At 47.7% G+C, this 17,958-nt stretch overlaps 3 protein-coding genes across 7 annotated transcripts in view; 2 read left to right on the top strand and 1 right to left on the bottom strand.

Moving 5' to 3' along the window:
* Window positions 1–982: 982 nt before the first annotated feature.
* On the top strand, window positions 983–11,008 carry Zpr1 (ZPR1 zinc finger). The gene is made up of 14 exons (XM_070038529.1): window positions 983–1,205; window positions 1,323–1,484; window positions 2,255–2,345; window positions 3,023–3,093; window positions 3,623–3,709; window positions 4,135–4,257; window positions 4,579–4,626; window positions 4,811–4,877; window positions 5,246–5,316; window positions 6,288–6,377; window positions 6,878–6,988; window positions 8,877–8,963; window positions 9,051–9,116; window positions 10,372–11,008. Exons 1-14 carry the CDS (start codon window positions 1,035–1,037, stop codon window positions 10,504–10,506), a joined length of 1,380 nt encoding a protein of 459 aa, XP_069894630.1. The 5' UTR covers window positions 983–1,034; the 3' UTR covers window positions 10,507–11,008.
* Window positions 11,009–12,272: 1,264 nt separating this feature from the next.
* Window positions 12,273–17,958, top strand: part of Bud13 (BUD13 homolog) — a 14,716-nt gene continuing 9,030 nt past the window's right edge. Inside the window, exons 1-3 of the mRNA XM_070038523.1 lie at window positions 12,273–12,472; window positions 14,865–14,958; window positions 16,251–16,335. Coding sequence (XP_069894624.1) covers window positions 12,330–12,472; window positions 14,865–14,958; window positions 16,251–16,335 — 322 coding nt within the window. The 5' untranslated portion in view covers window positions 12,273–12,329. The remainder of the gene's footprint in view (window positions 12,473–14,864; window positions 14,959–16,250; window positions 16,336–17,958) is intronic.
* LOC138838956 (uncharacterized) overlaps window positions 16,077–17,958 on the bottom strand; it is a 25,188-nt gene continuing 23,306 nt past the window's right edge. For 4 of the 5 annotated variants that reach the window (XM_070038525.1, XM_070038524.1, XM_070038528.1 and 1 more), the window contains one exon: window positions 16,077–16,455. The gene's annotated coding sequence lies outside the window, so the exon portion shown is untranslated. Of the gene's footprint in view, window positions 16,456–17,695; window positions 17,736–17,958 lie in introns of those variants that run through there. The other variant, XM_070038527.1, reaches the window with a different exon arrangement.

The following is a 17,958-nucleotide window of genomic DNA, read 5'->3' as shown; positions in this document are numbered from 1 at the left end:
GACCCTTCCTCTGCATTGGCATGGTCCAACAACCTGCTTGCCACCACTATGGAGTGCAGGATCCCTGACTTGCTAGCTCTGAGATTTCTAAAGATGACCTGCCCCCTTTGGATCCTGCTGTTTCGGATCCTGCTTTTTGTGACTAATTATCTTTTGGGGGCCCCACAACTCTTAACTTCTCCCAACTTAAGATACACTAAGGGACTTCCAGCATCACCTGGGAAATGGGAAACTGAGGGCTAGGGGGAAAGGGTAAATCACTCTTTCTGCACTGCCCTGCCTGCCTCCTTCCCTCCCAGCTCAGCTCGCGTCTGCTGGCACCTAGAGACACAGACCCTTCCTACCACAAGCCTGCGCTCCTCACGTCCACAGCCTCCTCATTCCTGACAGCCTGCATGTAGCCACTTTCAGCTCAAACACACAGAGAGGAAGTTTATCCACCCCCAAAAGTGTTTTGATTGTTAGGAAACAGGGTGAGGTGAGTCAGCTGGGTTCGGATGTGGTAGGGATGAGGGGGTGGGAGTAAAAACAAGAGCTGTGTCAGAAATAGGGATCTGAAGGGAGAGAGAGACAGACAGACAGAAGGAAGGGGGTGGGATGGGGGGGCGGAGAGGCTGGATACTGAGGGAAGGGAGGAAGCTGAGGGCAGGACCTAGAGTCAAAAGAGGAGGCCCTAGACCCGGGGCAGTGTCAGGCTCAACACTGGGCCCAGGCAAGGCTAATTCAGACTGCACCTTGCTCTGGACAATCCAGTCCCCTCAAGGCTCTGGAAGACAGACTGCGGGCCAGCGGGCTCCTGGGCACACCAGACGGCCTAGGGTCTGCCAGCGGGAGAAGCGCCGGCGGGGCGGAGCTCCATCTGTCCGGCTGTCGGTAGCTCTCAGACGCAGCTCTGCCAGGGTCTGAGTCAGCGGGCTCTTTAAGAAGGGGCGGGGACAGTGGCTGGCGGAAGTGGGCCCGTCAGGGCGGCGGAAGAGGTCGGGCCAGAGAGCCAGCGGAAGCCGGAAGCGGAGGTCGGAGCTGCGCGTGGGGCCATGGCGGCCGGCGGGGCGGTGGAGCCGGGCCCCCCGGGGCCTGCTGCCGTGCCTCCTCCTGCCCCGGCCGGGCCGTCGACCGCTGGGCACCTGTTCCGGCCCCTCAGCGCCGAGGATGAGGAGCAGCAGCCCACCGAGATCGAGTCGCTGTGCATGAACTGTTACCGCAACGTGAGGCCGGGCGGCCGCCGGGGCGGCGCGGGCGGGAGCGGGGTCGCCGGGCCCCGCCGGGACCCGAGGCGGGCCGGCGGGGGGCGGAGGACGGCGTCTCACTGACTGCTCCCCCAGGGCACGACGCGCCTCCTGCTCACCAAGATCCCCTTCTTCAGAGAAATCATCGTGAGCTCCTTTTCCTGCGAGCACTGTGGCTGGAGCAACACGGAGATCCAGTCGGCGGGCCGCATCCAGGACCAGGGAGTGTGCTACACCTTGACCGTTAGGGGCCAGGAGGTGAGAGCGTCCCAGGAGAAGGTCCCGGCTCTGATCCGAGGGGTGGGGGGGGGGGGGAAGCAAGGAGAGGGAGAGGGAGAGGGAGAGAAGGAGGGAGAGAGGGAGGACTGGCCCAGGCCATCAGACCTCAGATCCACTGTCCGAAAACTAGCCTCGGAAATGGTATTGGTGCTTGTCAGGCGCTCAAGGGAGTCAGGATTTGTGAAAGTGTTTTGTGAATTTTGTTGAGTTTGAAGTCAGCAGGAGTTGTTGGGCTGTTGTTGGGGCAAGATCAGGGGGAAGAAAGGAAGAGACATATCAACAGATCGGAACAGGCTTTAATTATTGCTGCAGCGGGACTCCAGGTAACACAGAACAGGGTCGGAGAAGCCAGCAGGGAAGTGAGTGGGTTTAAGGTTTTTATACATTCAAGGGTGAGATCTGCTTTGGAATGTGTTTGGCCTGTCCTATTTAGGGTTTTATATAGGGGTATCCTTCTGATCCTGACGGTCCTGCACTCTCAGATAAAGTCAGGGGGGAAGTTTTCCTGAGAATGAGGAGGGTTCCCCAGGGGAGGGTGGGACTAACATGGAGTTGTGAAAACAAAGCAGATTCCCATCAGAGGTCCTATATGTGCCCACCATTCGGGCAGGGTGGCTCAGCCATCTGTACTAGTGAATGGTTGGGACCTTTCTGAACAGGAGTGGGGTCTGACGGAGACCGTTGTGGTTATTTGGGGAGGAGAAACTGTACTTCTGACCTCTGGATTCAGAGTTGTCCTTTTTGCCCAGGACATGAACAGAGAAGTGGTGAAGACAGACTCTGCCACTACCCGGATCCCTGAGCTGGATTTTGAAATTCCAGCTTTCAGCCAGAAGGGAGGTGAGTTTGAGATCTGGGTATTTGGGCTGTGTGGGGCACGTGTGCTGCATGTGTGCGTGCATGTGTGTGTGTGTGTGTGTGTGTGTGTGTGTGTGTAAAAGTGAGATCTTACTCATTTTCTTGCAGAAGTCCTCGTGCCAGGCTTAGTGTATTTCCTATGGTTTTTGGCCATGAAATCATGGTGATTTTTTTCTTTCTGTCTTTGAGTAGGGCTTGAACTCAGGGCCTCTCTCATTTTCACTTTTTTCCTCAGGGCTGTTACGCTACCACTTGAGCCACACCTTTAATTCCAGCTTTTTGTTGGTTGGTTAGACCTGAGTTTTTTTGGATTTTTTGGTCTTGGCTAGCTGACCCTTAGATCCCAGCCTCTTGAGTAGTTAGGATTGATTATAGGCTACCAGTCATCAGTCACCTGGCTATCATTGTAATTTTTATTGGCTGAACATCAATGCAGAGTTTAGGCAAAATAGCTTGCATAGAGTTTAATGGTAAGGTCATGATGTGCTTATTTTAGAATTTTCCCTTCAGTTGTCAGAGATGAATGGAACCTAATGCTTGACCTCTTCCTTTTATAGATGAGAACATCAAAGCCCAGAGAGAACATTTGTCTTACCCAGGATTATATAGGCTTTTGATAGAAGAGCTAAAACTCATTTCTCTTATTTTTTTTTCACAAGCTCTGACCACTGTGGAAGGATTGATCAGCCGTGCTATCTCTGGCCTGGAACAGGACCAGCCCACGCGAAAAGTAAGCTGGGCATGTCTACTTACAATGGCTTAAGGAATCATTGCTTCTATGTGTCTGAGTTGGGGCACTTTTTGGAAAAGCCTGTGGTGTTGCTTTGGCTTCCTTTCTGAATCCCTCCCTCAATGTATATTCAAGCCTCGTCTCAGCCAATGTAACATTATTTCTGATCTTGGGTTACCTTTGCTTCCTGGGTATTTACACTGAACCATATATTTATTATATGAGTGATAAAGATGCATTTTAGTTATCTATCTCCCTGGCTGGCTAGGGAACCCCGTCAGAAGGTTTTGATTTACTTACTGTTATATCCCTATTCTGGCATGAATGCCTGGGCAAAGTGGTGGACTGAGAAATGAGGCTCCCTGGTACTACCTATAAAGTTCAGATTCATCACATCTCATGGTAAAGTTTGAGTCACACTGTTCCCATTCACACTAAAATCGGTATGGACTTCCTGTTGGAATGAACATGAGATGAACATGAGATTGGGGCATGAGGTATATCACAGGGCTGTCCCTGTTCATGACAGGAAAATGAAGATGCCATAGCTGAAAGAATTGACGAGTTCATTGTCAAATTGAAGGAGCTAAAGCAAGTGGCTTCACCTTTCACTCTGGTAAGTACCGAGGGACTATAGTTGCCTTCAATTCAAGGGAGGTTGGGAGAGATCATTGAGACTATCTGGGGCTGGGCGCCGGTGGCTCACTCCTGTAATTCTAGCTACTCAGGAGGAGGCTGAGATCTGAGGATCGTGGTTCAAAGCCAGCTTGGGCAGGAAAAGTCAGTGAGACTCTTACCTCCAATAAGCCACTCAGAAAACCAGAAGTGATGCTGTGGCTCAAGTAGTAGAGCCTTGAGCTGAGGAGTTGAGGGCAGTGCCCAGGCCAAGAGTTCAAACCGTTCAAACCCTTTGACTGACCACCCCCTCACCACCCCCCCCCAAAAAAAAAGACTATCTGGGAATTTTCCACTGTGTGCTCATAGTAGGTAGTGGGATGTATATGATTTTTTTTTTTTAATTACTCTTCACTCATCTGTCAGATCATTGATGATCCATCAGGGAACAGCTTTGTAGAAAACCCACATGCTCCCAGGAAAGATGATGATTTGGTGGTCACGCACTACAACCGGACACTTCAACAGGCAGAGATGCTGGGGCTCCAAGTAAGTGACTCTTGAGCCAGGAGAATGCTCTGGAAACATCTTGTACTGGGGATTGCTTAGAATCAGTGGGAACTTGTTTTCTTGCTGCTTCCTCCTGAGAATCCTGTTTTGTTCATTTCCTCTCATTTAGTTCAGGACTTAGCGTGACTTCCCAGGAAGGATGGTGGTGGCTGTAACTCTGCCTTCAGCCCTGGTCTTCCCTTGGCTGAGGTTTTACTGTCTGTCTAACCCATGAGTGGAGGAAGGCATTTTCTCTTGCTCCAGAGCAGGAGAAGGGAGAGCTGAGTCTACCTGCTTTGATTTGTACCTCTGCTCTTGTAGGCAGAAGCACCAGAAGAGAAGCCTGAAGAGGAAGACCTCCGAAATGAAGTAAGTCACTATGGCTCCTGTTAAGGAAGGAACAGAGGTGTTGACTGTGAGGCTGTTGCTGTTCAGGGTCTGTTTCTAGCCAGCACCATCTCTGTAGGGTACCACTATCATTCCAACTGTGACTGTTGGAATGCGACTATCCTGCTTAAGAAGGCTTATCTAGTGTCCTCATATTGTGTCCTAGGTGCTCCAGTTCAATACAAACTGCCCAGAATGCAATGCTCCAGCTCAGACCAATATGAAATTAGTGCGTATCTTTTGTCATCAAGACAGACATGGAGATTAAACTAGGCTTGGAAGATCCCTTCAAGGAAGTGTGTGCTTTATCAACAGTGATGAGGAGGATGTTGCCTTTGATTACACCATGTACCTTGACTGTTGGGTTCAAAGGAAATAACCAGGCCAGGATCTGGAGGCATCTGTGTGTGGCCTGAAGCATCTTTTCCTTCACACGGTCACGGTGAGGGAGTGTGTCCTCTCTTGGAGGACTTGAGCCTGCCTTGTAATATGCTTCTGGAAATCTTGGGACTAGCATATGTTTGTGTGGAGTTTGGCTTTGCTTTTTCCTCGCGGGTGGTCTTGTTCTCTTGAAAGTCAATTTCCTTGACTCAGTCTTCAGAAATCCCCCACTTTAAGGAGGTTATCATCATGGCCACTAACTGCGAGAACTGTGGGCATCGGACCAATGAGGTGAGCGGGCTCCATTACTGGGGAGGAAGACTGGCTTTGGGATAACCTCAGCACCCTCCTTCCTAAGAGATGTGAATGCTCCCGGGTGGGGTGGAGAATACTGCAGGTTGGGTCTTGACTTAGGCTTAGTGTAAAGAGTGTCCTTGAGGGACCTGAGAATTAGTCTAGAGAAGGAAGGCTAGACAGGCCATAGGTTGGCTGTAAGGGAGACAGCCCTGACCTACTTTTCAGGGAGGCAGATTGGACTTAGGCATTGAACCCAAGGCTTTATGCCTGTTACCACTGAACTACATTCCCAGTCCCTGATTAAATTCCTAAACCAGTATATAATGAAGGGGTCCGTACATCAGATGCATTGGGCAGAAGGACTGAAGTGAATCATAAAAGTCTCTTTTAATCCCCAAGTCAGTATATAATGAAGGGGTCCGTACATCAGATGCATTGGGCAGAAGGACTGAAGTGAATCATAAAAGTCTCTTTTAATCCCCAAGTCATCTTTTTTTTTTTTTGGTCCGGTCGTGGGGCCTGAACTCTGGGTCTGGGAGCTGCCCCTCAGCTCTTCAGCTTAAGGCTAGCACTCTACCACTTGAGCCACAGTGCCACTTCCGGCTTTTTTCTTCTTGCTTATGTGGTGCTGAGGAATCGAACCCAGGACCTCAGGCATTCAAGGCAAGCGCTCTACCACTGAGCCACCTTCCCAGCCCCCCAAGTCATCTTTTTGAAATGGTCAGCCCAGGGTTTCTTGGCAGTTTGGGTTAAGCTTTAGCATGCTGCTAGGGTTAGCACTTTGCTCTTACCACTGTTGGTGTTTGTGATTGGGTCCCAGCTGCTGCTATTGGTTTGAAAGGCTCTGTCACTGTAGCTATTGGTTGGCCAGCTTGCAGTTCCAAGCCTACAGAAGTCTGAGGTCTCCTTGGCACAGGTGAGGCTTGAGGTCTCTCTGCTGCTGCTCCTGACTGCTGTCTCTGCAGGTGAAGTCTGGTGGGGCAGTGGAGCCCCTGGGCACCAGGATCACCCTCCGTATCACAGATCCCTCAGACATGACAAGAGACCTCCTTAAGGTAATGTGCTGCCAGGAGAATGGCTGTCTTCTGAGAGAAGTGACATTTTAAAGATAAGATTTGGGGACGTGATTTGTGTCCTTAGTTGGAGGTTTGATTGGGATTATAGATTCAGAAGGTGAGCCCCAAGTTCTTTCTGAACAACGCTGTCCAGTGTCTGTACTGCTCCTCTTCTCTGACCTCTCAGGGCAGGACACCTGACAGTGTGGGACTCAGACTCAGCTTGTTTTATTATGTTTCATTTTGTTGGGCAGTAGAGGCTCTAGCTTTAACTGGGAATTCAAGAGAAAACTGGGATTTTGAGTTTGTCCTCAAGTTCTCACTAGTGGTGTTAATTTGGTAGGAGGCCTCTGGTTGGCTTTCTTTGCATCTGACTTAAATTTGTTTAGTTTTTACCCTCTGGGGATTGAACTCAGACTTCTTGAGTGCTAGGTTGATGTTCTTCTATTGAATTCTGCCCCATCTCCTGATTAAAGTCTTAATTTGACTTTGTCTTATAGTCTGAGACATGTAGTGTGGAAATCCCGGAGCTGGAATTTGAACTAGGAATGGCAGTTCTTGGGGGCAAGTTTACCACTTTGGAGGGACTCCTGAAAGACATCCGGGAACTGGTGAGTACCAGAGTTCATGGATAGCTACTTGTCACAAAAAAGGGGCTGGAGCCAGACGCTGGTGGCTCATGCCTGTAATCCTAGCTACTCAGGAGGCTGAGATCTGAGGATCAGGGTTCAAAGCCAGCCCGGGCAAGAAAGTCTGAGAAACTCTTATCTCCAGTAAACCACTGGAAAACCGGAAGTGGTGCTGTGGCTCAAGTGGTAGAGTGCTAGCCTTGAGCTGAAGAGCGGAGGGACAGCACCCAAGCCCAGAGTTCAAGCCACACAACCGACAGAAAAAAGGGGGGGGGGGCTGGAAAAACCTCAAGCTTCCTAGTTCTGTTACACATGGTGGTACACTCCTGAAATCTCAGCCCTAGGAGGCAAAGGCAAGCGGGGGTTATAAATTCCAGGATGGTTTGGGTTACCTGGTGAGACCTAGTTTCAAAAACTCCCTACCCCCAAGAAAAATAATGTTGATGCTTGTAACTGGGAGAGTCTTTGCCTTAGAAAGCTGATTTGAGAGATGTACCATCTTATATTATGAAGAGATGTTTATGGGAGATTTTGAATGGAAATTTATAAGACCATCTTTGGGTCAGTGTAGGTACTTTGTGATCTTTGATGTGGTGAGGGTCTTTTAATATGTTAAACGTTTTAATGTGGGCTGGGAAGGTGGTTCAGTGGTAGAGCACTTGCCTTGCATACATGAGGCCCTGGGTTTGATTCCTCAGCACCACATAAGCAGAAAAAAAAAAGGCACGAAGCGGTGCTGTGGCTCAAGTGGTAGAGTGCTCAGCGCCCAGGCCCAGAGTTCAGGCCCCACGACTGGACCCCCCCCAAAAAAAAAAAAAGTAAAAACGTTTTAATGTACATGTTTTAGTTGACTTCACCCATATATTTGGCAGTTTTATCCAACTACAGATTGAAAATACCTGAAGGCTGGTGCAGTGGTGTGTCCCTGTCATTGCTAGCAATGTGGGGAAGCATATGTAGGAAGACCTTGAGTGTAAATAAGACTTTACCTTGAATATAACCAGTGGAAAAATGGCTGGAGGCATGGCTCAGGTGCCTGTCTAGCAAAAAATGAGGCCCTGAAGTTGGGTGCCGGTGCTCATGCCTGTAATCCTAGTTACTTAGGAAGCCGAGATCTGAGGATCGCAGTTTAAAGCCAGGCCAGCCTGGGGAGGAAAGTCTGTGAGACTGTTACCTCCAATAAACCACCAGAAAACCAGAAGTGGCTGTGTGGTTCAAGAGTTCAAGCCCCACAAGCAACAAGAAAAAAATATGAGGCCTTGAGGTTCAGCCCCCCCCCCAGTATCACCTTCCCCCCAGAAAAAAAAATACGAGGGGTAGGGTTGAGTGTATAGGGGGAATTGTGTCTGTACTGAACAAGTACAGGCTTTTTTTCTTCTATTGTTTTCCATGATTGATATAACAGGACAACTGTTTATATAGCATTTATATTAGGTACCATAAGTAATCAAGAGATGCTTTTAAAGGATCCACGAGGATATGGTGTCTATTAGGAGTCCTGGAGCTAGCCCCTTGTTTGTGTTTTAAGACAGGGTTTCATACTGTAGCTCACACTGGTCTGGAACTCCAATTCAGGAGTTTGTTGCTTCTGCCTCCTAAGTGCTAGCATTATAGGTGTGCATCACCACTCGCAGCTTACCTTTCTTCAAATTATTAGAAGACTTTAGTAGATTTGGTTTCACATTGCTTTCTTGGCATACTGATTGATTCTCTAGGCTCCCAGCAGTAGCTTCCTGCAGTAGCAGGACTGTATAGGATGACTAGACGAGGCTTCTCTGATTGGACACCCACTGCCACTCCCCAGCTGGTTATAGTCAGGCCTTCTTATAAACATAAGTATTCTGGCAATTTAGATAATCTTTTATTACAGGTGACCAAGAACCCTTTCACCCTGGGTGACAGTTGCAATCCTGGTCAGTCGGATAAACTACAGGAGTTTAGCCAGAAGCTGGACCAGGTGAGAAGGATGCTGGTCAGTTGGTACTTGTGATCCTTGTGCCTGGCAGTGATGTAAACTGTATTTACTGCGCCCTTTTCTCTGCAGATCATCCAGGGTAAGGTGAAGGCCCACTTTATTATGAATGATCCAGCAGGAAACAGTTACTTGCAGGTACAACAGACCTTCCTGGATGCTTCCTGTAAATGTGTTCTCTCATCTCCCTTGAGTTGTATCACATTTCCACAAACAGAAAGACTTGATTCTAAATGTACTGCCCTTTCCCAGGGATCCTGCGGCAAGAGTTAGAAGAGAAGGGCAAAGGGGGAAGATGGGAGGAATTTAAAGATGTGTAAAGAAAGAAAAAGAGGATACTTCCAGACTCCTTTCTCTTTTAGTCTGCCTTTAACCCCAGTTTCATTCTGCATATCTGTGGATTGAGGAGAAATGGTGACCTGTCCAGAGGACAAGATAGGAAAACAAGGAGGCTTTAAGCTGGGGGAGACAATCTGGAAGTTCTTTGTGATTCAGACGGTTACTGTACTTTTCCCTTCCACTTTCCTTCTACATCTGACTTGCTATCCTTTCCATAAGAGGTTCAAACATAAAATGATTAAGCATCTGGTGATGTAGTTCAGTATTAAAGAGTTTAACCTACTGTGCAAGGCCTTGAGTTTGAATCCTAGTACCACCAAAGGCGGGGAAAACAGAAGCTGGGCACCAGAGACTCATTCCTGTAATCCTAGCTACTCAGGAGGCTGAGATCTTAGGATCGTCGTTCGAAGCCAGTCCAGGCAGGAAAATTCATATCTCCTCCAATTAAGCACCAAAAAATCTGGAAGTGGAGCTGTGGTTCAAGTGGTAGAGCACTAGCCTTGAGCACAAAAGTTCAGGGACAGTGGCCAGGCCCTGAGTTCAAGCCCTAAGACCTGCACACACAAAAAGGTTTTTTATTTTTATTTATTTTTTATATTTATATTTATTTATTTATTTTTGGGTCTGGTCGTGGGGCCTGAACTCTGGGCCTGGGCGCTGTCCCTCAGCTCTTCAGCTCAAGGCTAGCGCTCTACCACTTGAGCCACAGTACCACTTCTGGCTTTTTTCTTTTTGCTTATGTGGTGCTGAGGAATCGAACCCAGGGCCTCAGGCATGCAAGGCAAGCGCTCTACCACTGAGCCACCTTCCCAGCCCCCACAAAAAAAAGTTAAAAAAAAAAAGGGGGAAGACCTGCCTGGGGTTGAGTGTCCCACTCCTGGCCCACCTGGGTTTGGTTGCAGTCCACTAGTTCAGCCTGGCTATGGGGGGGAGGCTCTTAGGAAGGCAATACTCATTAAGGTCTTAGGAAAGTGGAAAGACCGCCAGCAGCTGTCTTTGGGAGGGGCGAGTGGCAGAATGGCACAGGCAATGATGGTCTGCCTTGATCTTGCAGAACCTGTATGCACCTGAAGATGATCCAGAGATGAAGATGGAGCAGTACAAGCGCACCTTTGACCAGAATGAGGAGCTAGGGCTCAATGACATGAAGACAGAAGGCTATGAAGCTGACCAGGCCCCACCGCGGTAGCAGTGGCAGGCTCAGGGAACAGCCCCAGTGGGTACTGTTTATACTGACTGCAGGGCTGTTTGATACTGTTGGACTAAAGCTGGGTGTGTCCTCTCCCAGCACCCCCCTTGATGGGGAAGATGCCAAGATACTTAGGATGCCACAGATGGGGCATACTTCCTAATAGTTCGTGATGCAAATTTAAGCCTGCTGCCACTTGACCTTATTTTGGAAGTTTTGAACTGGCCTTGGAAGACACCCAGAAATGAACCATGATCAATGTGATCATCACCATCACTCTACTCCCTCCACCCTGGTCAGCCTTTTTCCCTTTTTTGTCCTCTACCCAATGTCTGTCCTCTTAAGGTTGGACCTCTGAAGTTGGCAAAGGTGAAAGACACAGCTGCATTGTGGAGTTAGTTTTTGGCATGTGTAAAGTACTGGCTTTCAACAGAAAGGTCTTCTGGGTTTGTGTGGGGTTGGTACAGGTGAGGAAGTTATTAAGATGATGACTTTCAAACAACACTGGCCTCTGTATTTGTTGTCTTTTTGGATATCATGTTGGAATTCAGCCTCTCAAGTTCAAGTTTAATTCCCCCAGTGCCACCCCAAAATAAACCTAACCTTCTAAATTGGATTAGTTGTAAAACAGTTTTCTCCGGCGTGACCATGGTCACTGGAGAGAGCTGGTCTTCTGCTCATTCCTTCACCACATGCTTGCTTGCCCACTTAAGTAGGGCACACTGTGGTTGGTGATCATCTGGCCTTTATATTTGCTTTTGTAGAAACACCATAAAAATCTTAAAAGTATATTTTTTTGTGAGGGTACCGGGGCTTGAACCCTCTTAGCTTTTTCTGTTCAAGACTTGGCACTCTAGCATTTAAACCACAGCTCCATCTCTGGCTTTTTGGTGGCTAACAAGTCTTAGGAACTTTACTGCCCAGGCTGGCTTTGAACTACTGCCCTTGATCTCAAAACTCCTGAGTATCGAGGATTACAAGTGTGAGTGCCTGTCTTGTGCTTATACTTTGAGTCCTTTCTGGGAGAAAGTAGCTCTAAAGTTTTACCCACTTTACAGATAAGGAAACAACCTTAGAATTGTTAGTTAATACCCAGAATGGAAAACGTCCATGTGGCAGGCTTCAAACCCAGGCCAATCAAGCCCTGAAATCTGAGCTCTGATTTCTGAGTTCAAGTCAGTGTTGCCGTATTTATTAGATGCAAGTGGAGGGAGAAGCGAAGTCAGCCCTGGACACAGGATACACACTTAGCTGATCCTAGCATTGCCCTGCATGTGAAGGTTGAGACATGAGTCTCACCAGCTAACTGCCGAGCACTGAGAAATGCCTATTCCAATGAAAGTAAAATGTACTGAGAACTCTGTCAGACACGGTTCTAGTCGCCTAGCGGGGCGATATTATCTCAGTCCTCCCAAACACGGGTCTTTGTACCACTGTGACTCCCGTTGTCCGGTTAAACTACCCGGGTTTGCACAGCTAGGAAGCTATGGACGGGTATTCAAACAGGTGCACTGCAGACCTGGCGCCGTCGGTCCTCTACCCTGGCTCCCAAGTCGCGGAAGCGGGATTGGCCCGGGTCAGTGAGTGCTTGTTTTGTGAGGATACAAAGAAACAGCCGCGCCATTCCCGGAACGTCCCCAGCGCTCCCGAGGCGCGCGCGCCGCGCTGTACCAGTGACTTCCTCCTCCTGGAGCCCGCGCGCACCGCCTCTTCCGCTTCCGGCCCCGCCCCCGAACGTCCGCGCGTCTTACCCGGCCGCCTTCGTTTCGCGTTCTGGAAGTTTGTCCCCTGCGCTGAGCCGTCTCCGCTCCGCCGCCGCTGCCATGGCGGCAGCTCCGCCGCTCTCCAAGGCCGAGTATCTGAAGCGTTACTTGTCCGGGCCGGACGCTGGCGTCGACGGAGCCTCCGAGTCCTGTCGCAAACGGCGAAAAAAGCGTCCGAAACCTGGCGGGTCCGGCAGCAAGGGGTGAGTCGGCTCTGGCGGGGCGGGGCCTGCGGCGCCCGCCGCCCCCTCTCCCGGGGCTACGCCTCCCTGGGCCGCCAACCGCCGGCCCGGCCCGGCCCGGCCCCGGCCCCGGCCCCGGCCCGGCCCGGCCCCGGCCCCGGCCCCGGCCCCGGCCCCGGCCCCGGCCCCGGCCCCGGCCCCGGCCCCGGCCCCGGGGCTCTGCGGGCCCGACCCGCCGGCCCTCCGCGTCGTTCCTCGGAGCGGCGCCCCCGTGTGCACGCCCGGGCTTTTCCCGCCTCGGAGTCTCGCCTTCTCCCCCAGGGGTGGGATGCTGTGCCCCCACCCCCCCTCCACCCCGAGAAGGGCGGAACTCCTTCAGAAGTCTCCGGAGTCGGCCTGTGGAGTCCCCAAATCCCAGGGGCCCGCCCCACCCCAAAGACCCACCGCGCGGTGGCATGCGCCCCCCACCTTCCTAAAAACTGTGTATAAATTCATCTTGAGCTTCCGAGGCAATGGCCCAGTGGCTTTGAGTAACATCCCCCCCCCCCCCCAAGTTCCTCCATGTGAACCTCAGCGTGGCAGGATTGAAAGTAGGAGTTTTACACACAGTTAAAGGTGAGGCTGCACTCCCATTAGAGTGACTGCCACATTGGGCGACTGGTGCCCGTTTGAGAGGAAAGTTTGGACACAGGGAGGAAGATAGTCGTGTGGAGGTGGAGGCTAAGATTGGACTGGGTTTATGCTGCCACAAGTCATGATCTGGCTGGGCCAGGGAAAGCTCTTCCTCAGAAGGCTTCTTAGCAGACATGGCCTTATGGGCACCTTAATTTGGGGCTTGATTTCAGCTTCTAGCTTCCGGAACTATGGAGGAAATACATTTCTGAACCTTGTGCTTGTTTCTGGGCAGCCTCCGGAAACAGCCCCCATGAAGTAATTTTTTTTTTAACTTCTGAGTCTGAATTTCTGAATTTCCCAAACATAACTTATATTAAATGATTGAATAGATGTTGTATAGTGGCCTCTCAGATATCTTCACGTTACAGTTCATCTGTGTAGCATTTATTGAATACAGCTGTCCTTCAGTATTTTTGGACAGCAGGCACTGTTTTCTCAGATCCACAGGTACTCTCCTTATACTAAGTGGCATGGTATTCGTATAAATTTTAAATTATCCTAAATTACCTGTAGGTGGTTATCCACAGATATGTTAAAAACCTAATTATCTCCAGATTGCTTTTAACACCTAGCTCAGTGTAGGTGTTGTGTCATGGTGGGTTTTACTGTATTATTAGAGACTTGTGACCAAAAGAAAATCGGTAACTGCTTAGTACATGTGCGGTTTTTTCCCCCGAATGTTTAGAATCTGTGGTAAGTTGAGTTTTCAGATCCAAGAACGCATGGGTATGGAGTAAATACTTTCTTTCTATGCCGTTTACTGAACATTGTTGAGGAAACCTCTGTGAATAAGAATATTTTAGTCAGTATGATGTGGCAATGCTCATTTATAATCCCAGCACTTGGGAGGTTGAGGCAAAAGAATCAAGAGTTTGGGACCATCCTGGACTACATAATGACTGTGTCTCAAAATGAGGGCAAAAATGGCCAGGGATGATGGTATACTCCAGTGATCCCAGCACTTGGGAGGCAAAGAGATTTTAAGTACAAGGCCACCCTGGGCTACATAGTGAGACTTTGTCTCAAAACCAATAGTCAACTAATCAGTCCATTAGAGCATATAGTTTAGTGGAAATAGAGGCTTTATATAGCTAACTATACTGGTAATTGATTAAATTCTTTCATAAAAATACAATGAAGATAATCCAAGAGTATATAGTAGAGACATTTAGATCCAGGGAAGTTATATTTGTGCTAGGACCAGGAAAATGAGTAAGAAGTTCCTGGTAAAGAATGAGAAGAAGTTGGACGCCAGTGGCTCATGCCTGTAATTATCTCGGGAGGCTGAGATCTGAGGATCGAGGTTCAAAGACAGCCCAGGCAGAAAAAGTCTGTGATACTCATCTCCAATTAACCACCAGAAAAATGGAAATAGCGCTGTGACTCAAGTGGTGGAGCTTTTGCCTTGAGCAGAAGAGCTCATGGACAGTGCCCAGGCCCAGAGTTCAAGCCCCATGACCGACAAAAAAAACCCCAAAAAACAAGGAAAAAAAGAATGAGAGGAGTAGGCCTGATAGAGGGAAGGAACTGTGAAAACTGACTTGGTAAGGAATTTCACTCATTCTAGGCATCAAAAGATTACCGGCAATAAGGTGAACTAAGCTAGCAGTGGCATGGGATAAAGTTGTTTATATAAACAGAATCTGAACTGTGAAGGATTTTGAACTTTATTTTTAAAACAGGTAAGTTCTTAGACTTCTATCTAGGATCTTTTTGATCTTTTATTGTTGCCATATAGAATGCGAATTGTGGATGATGATGTGAGCTGGACGGCTATTTCTACCACTAAGTCAGACAAGGAGGATGAGGATGATGATGGAGATTTGCCTGTGGTACGTATCTTTTGTAAAATCCGTTTGTTAGGACTTTGAAATGATGCAGGCTTCTCAGTCTTGTGGGGAAAAAGGTGCACACACAGAAGCACTAGCTTGCTAACTTGCTAGCTTGGTCAGTACCCAAGTGTCTTTCTCTGCAGAAATATTTTGAGGGTGGAGCAGGAAAATACAGATGCAAAACAAGGTACCTTGTCCACAGTTACTCTGCAACTAGAATTCATTATGCCAGCCATTCTTTATGTTAGCTGTCACATGGGAAGAGATCTGAGTTAGGGTGGGGAGAAAGAAGTAATAAGAGAGGAGATATGGGTCCAATAGAACTAAAAGCTTTCTAACACTGTTGAAAATGCAATGGGGTTTTGTGAGATAACGAGCTCTCTGTCACTGAGCTCCCTGACAGAGGTTTTTAGTTGTAAGGGATAATACAGAAAAGATTCTAATTTGTTTGGGAGTTTGAAAGATGTGAAATGAGGTTTTACCTTTGAAGGTTCTACGATTTTGTGTATACCTGAATGACTTCCTTTGGTTTCGATTCAAGACCTGTCAAGGCTGGGCATATTGGCTCACTCTTGTAATCTCTGCTACTGAAGAAATAGAAGTTAGGGAGATTGAGGTTCTGGGTAAAAACTGAGACTATGTCAAATAAACTGGGCATGGTTTTTATACCTGTAATCTGTTATTTGAGAGGCATAAGCAGGAGGATTACAGTCAAGGCTGACCCTGGGCAAAACCTTGAGACCGTCCTTCAAAATAACTAAAGCATAATAGAGCTAGAGATGTGGCTCAGGTGGTAGAGTGCTCTATCTAGGAGGTGTGAAGTCTTGAGTTCAAACTCCCACCACCAAAACACCTCTGTCATTATGACTGCCTGCATGGTAAGAAGGGTTTTATAGGACCTAAAGTCCTTGACTATTAGGAAGGAGAAGGAAACAGCCTGATTTAACTCTGAATATAAATGTAAGACTGTGAAAAGAATTTCGATTTTGGCTCACAAGTGGCAGTTGTATACCTGGAAAGTTAATGAAAAGTTTGTAATGAAAGAAATTAACCTTTGAAGGGAAATTGAATAGCCAACAAACAAATCTGCAATGAAGCCAGAAGTGTGACATGAGATATTTATGGAGCAAAATTAACCGAGGATCACTGTGTACTTTTCCATGACCACTCCTGTATGGATGTGTGGGCACCATTCATGTTAGAGATGGGAATGGTCATGCTTTCAGGTTCTTGACACAACTTTCTTGGCTGGATTCTGTGTTGTCCTCAGCAGAGTGTCCTTACTCCCACAGGTGGCTGAATTTGTTGATGAACGTCCAGAAGAGGTAAAGCAGATGGAGGCCTTTCGTTCCAGCGCTAAATGGAAGCTTCTGGGAGGTGAATTCCAAAAATAGATAAATCTAAATTTCCCACTTACAAGATGGGTCTTTTTCCCTTGTACATTTTTCTTCTAGAGGAATGCATAGATTATATGAAGAATGATGTGTGTCATGAATCCTGAAAGATACAGTGGGAAAAAGAACTCAGTACAAGTAGCAAGATATGGGAAGTTAGAGACCATGCTTTGGTATTAGGGCTGTGAAGACAGAATGTGACTTATTTGGAGCCTTTTAGCACCCATTCCTCTGCTCTAGGATAGGAGAGCACTTTGAATAGCATTAGGACCTGGAAGGAGTCTATAGAGAGCAGTTTGGATGCCTTGGCTATTTCTATCCTCTCAAGGACCAATGTTTTTGTCCTTTGGTGAGCGAATTTCTCTGTTCTCTTAAATATCGACATTTTTCTATTGCATTCTGTGCTGCTTGCTCACTCCAGACCTATCCCTAGGCTAATAAGTTAACTCTCAATCCTGAGCTCTCACAGTTCTGTGTAGATAAGATTACAGGTGAAAGCCACCAGCTAGGCCCCATTCAGCTTTTATTTGTATTTGAGTTCCCCAGGAACTCAATAAATATAAGAACTTGATGGAGAGGAGGAACTAGAATTTAAATATGTCCTGATTGCTAAAAATATTTTTTATTCTATTAGGTCTCAAGCTACATATTGTTTCCTCAGCTACATATTTTTTAAAGATTGTGCATGGATGTTGGACTCAAACAAACCTGGATATAAATGTTTACCTCTGTATCACATATCAGCAATGTGGTTTTGCAAATTTAGTTTTTTTGAGTATATAAAATGGGAATAACAATATATCTTAGGCTTGTCATGAGGATTGAGTAATCTGTATAACATGTTGGTAAGTGGTCAGTTTTTTTCAGCCCCTCACACAAGGGCCATAAAGACATGGACTAAATATTCAACAGTGTTTCATTTTGGTATTCAGTCAGCTTTTGTTTTTGAAAGAAGAATGAGTATAAATTATGTTATGTAGGATAAATACCAGCAGGAGCCACTTAGTAGGAGCCCTTTATAATCTAGATTTTAGAAAGTAGATTGAAAGTAAGAAGATGGGCTCTTGCCTGTCACTTTATCTTTTTTTTTTTTTTTTTGGTCGGTTGTGGGGCTTGAACTCTGGGCCTGAGCACTATTCCTCAGCTCTTCAGCTCAAGGCTAGTGCTCTACCACTTGGGCTACAGTGCCACTTCCGGTTTTCTGGTGGTTTATTGGAGATAAGAATTTCACGGACTTTCCTGCCCAGGCTGTCTTTGAACCGCAATCCTCAGATCTCAGCCTCCTAAGTAGCTAGGATTACAGGCGTGAGCCACTGGCGCCCAGCTGTCACTTTATCTTAGTGGCTGTGATCAGTTGGTTCCTCAGAGCCTTTGTCTTCATGTCTGTAAGACGAGGATGTCTGTTATGGTATTACAGAATATTGCACCAAAAATTCAATTAAAATGCTTTGCAAATTGATGACTTGGTAGACAAGTGGAATTATTCTCAAGATATCTAGAGGGCTGGCTTGCTGCAGCTACACAAGAACCATGTAGACCGTTTGCACTTCCTGAATATCTCTGAGAAGTTTATTGCTGGGGCGTCTTTTGTAACTGGGGGAGAGTA

The sequence above is a fragment of the Dipodomys merriami genome, unplaced genomic scaffold, assembly GCF_024711535.1.
Source record: "Dipodomys merriami isolate MVZ:Mamm:240054 unplaced genomic scaffold, mDipMer1.0.p SCAF_29, whole genome shotgun sequence".
Classification (NCBI taxonomy): Eukaryota; Metazoa; Chordata; class Mammalia; order Rodentia; family Heteromyidae; genus Dipodomys; species Dipodomys merriami.
Note: the sequence above shows the minus strand (reverse complement) of the source record. Positions and strands in the feature narration are given on the sequence as shown.

What these genes read in the sequence shown, in the direction of transcription:
- Zpr1 (XM_070038529.1), top strand. Translation starts at nt 1,035, where the DNA reads ATGGCGGCCGGCGGGGCGGTGGAGCCGGGCCCCCCGGGGCCTGCTGCC. An exon ending in CAGAGATGCTGGGGCTCCAA is followed by an intron (nt 4,258 to 4,578) that starts GTAAGTGACTCT and finishes CTGCTCTTGTAG; the next exon opens with GCAGAAGCACCAGAAGAGAA. An exon ending in GACCAATATGAAATTAGTGC is followed by an intron (nt 4,878 to 5,245) that starts GTATCTTTTGTC and finishes CTCAGTCTTCAG; the next exon opens with AAATCCCCCACTTTAAGGAG.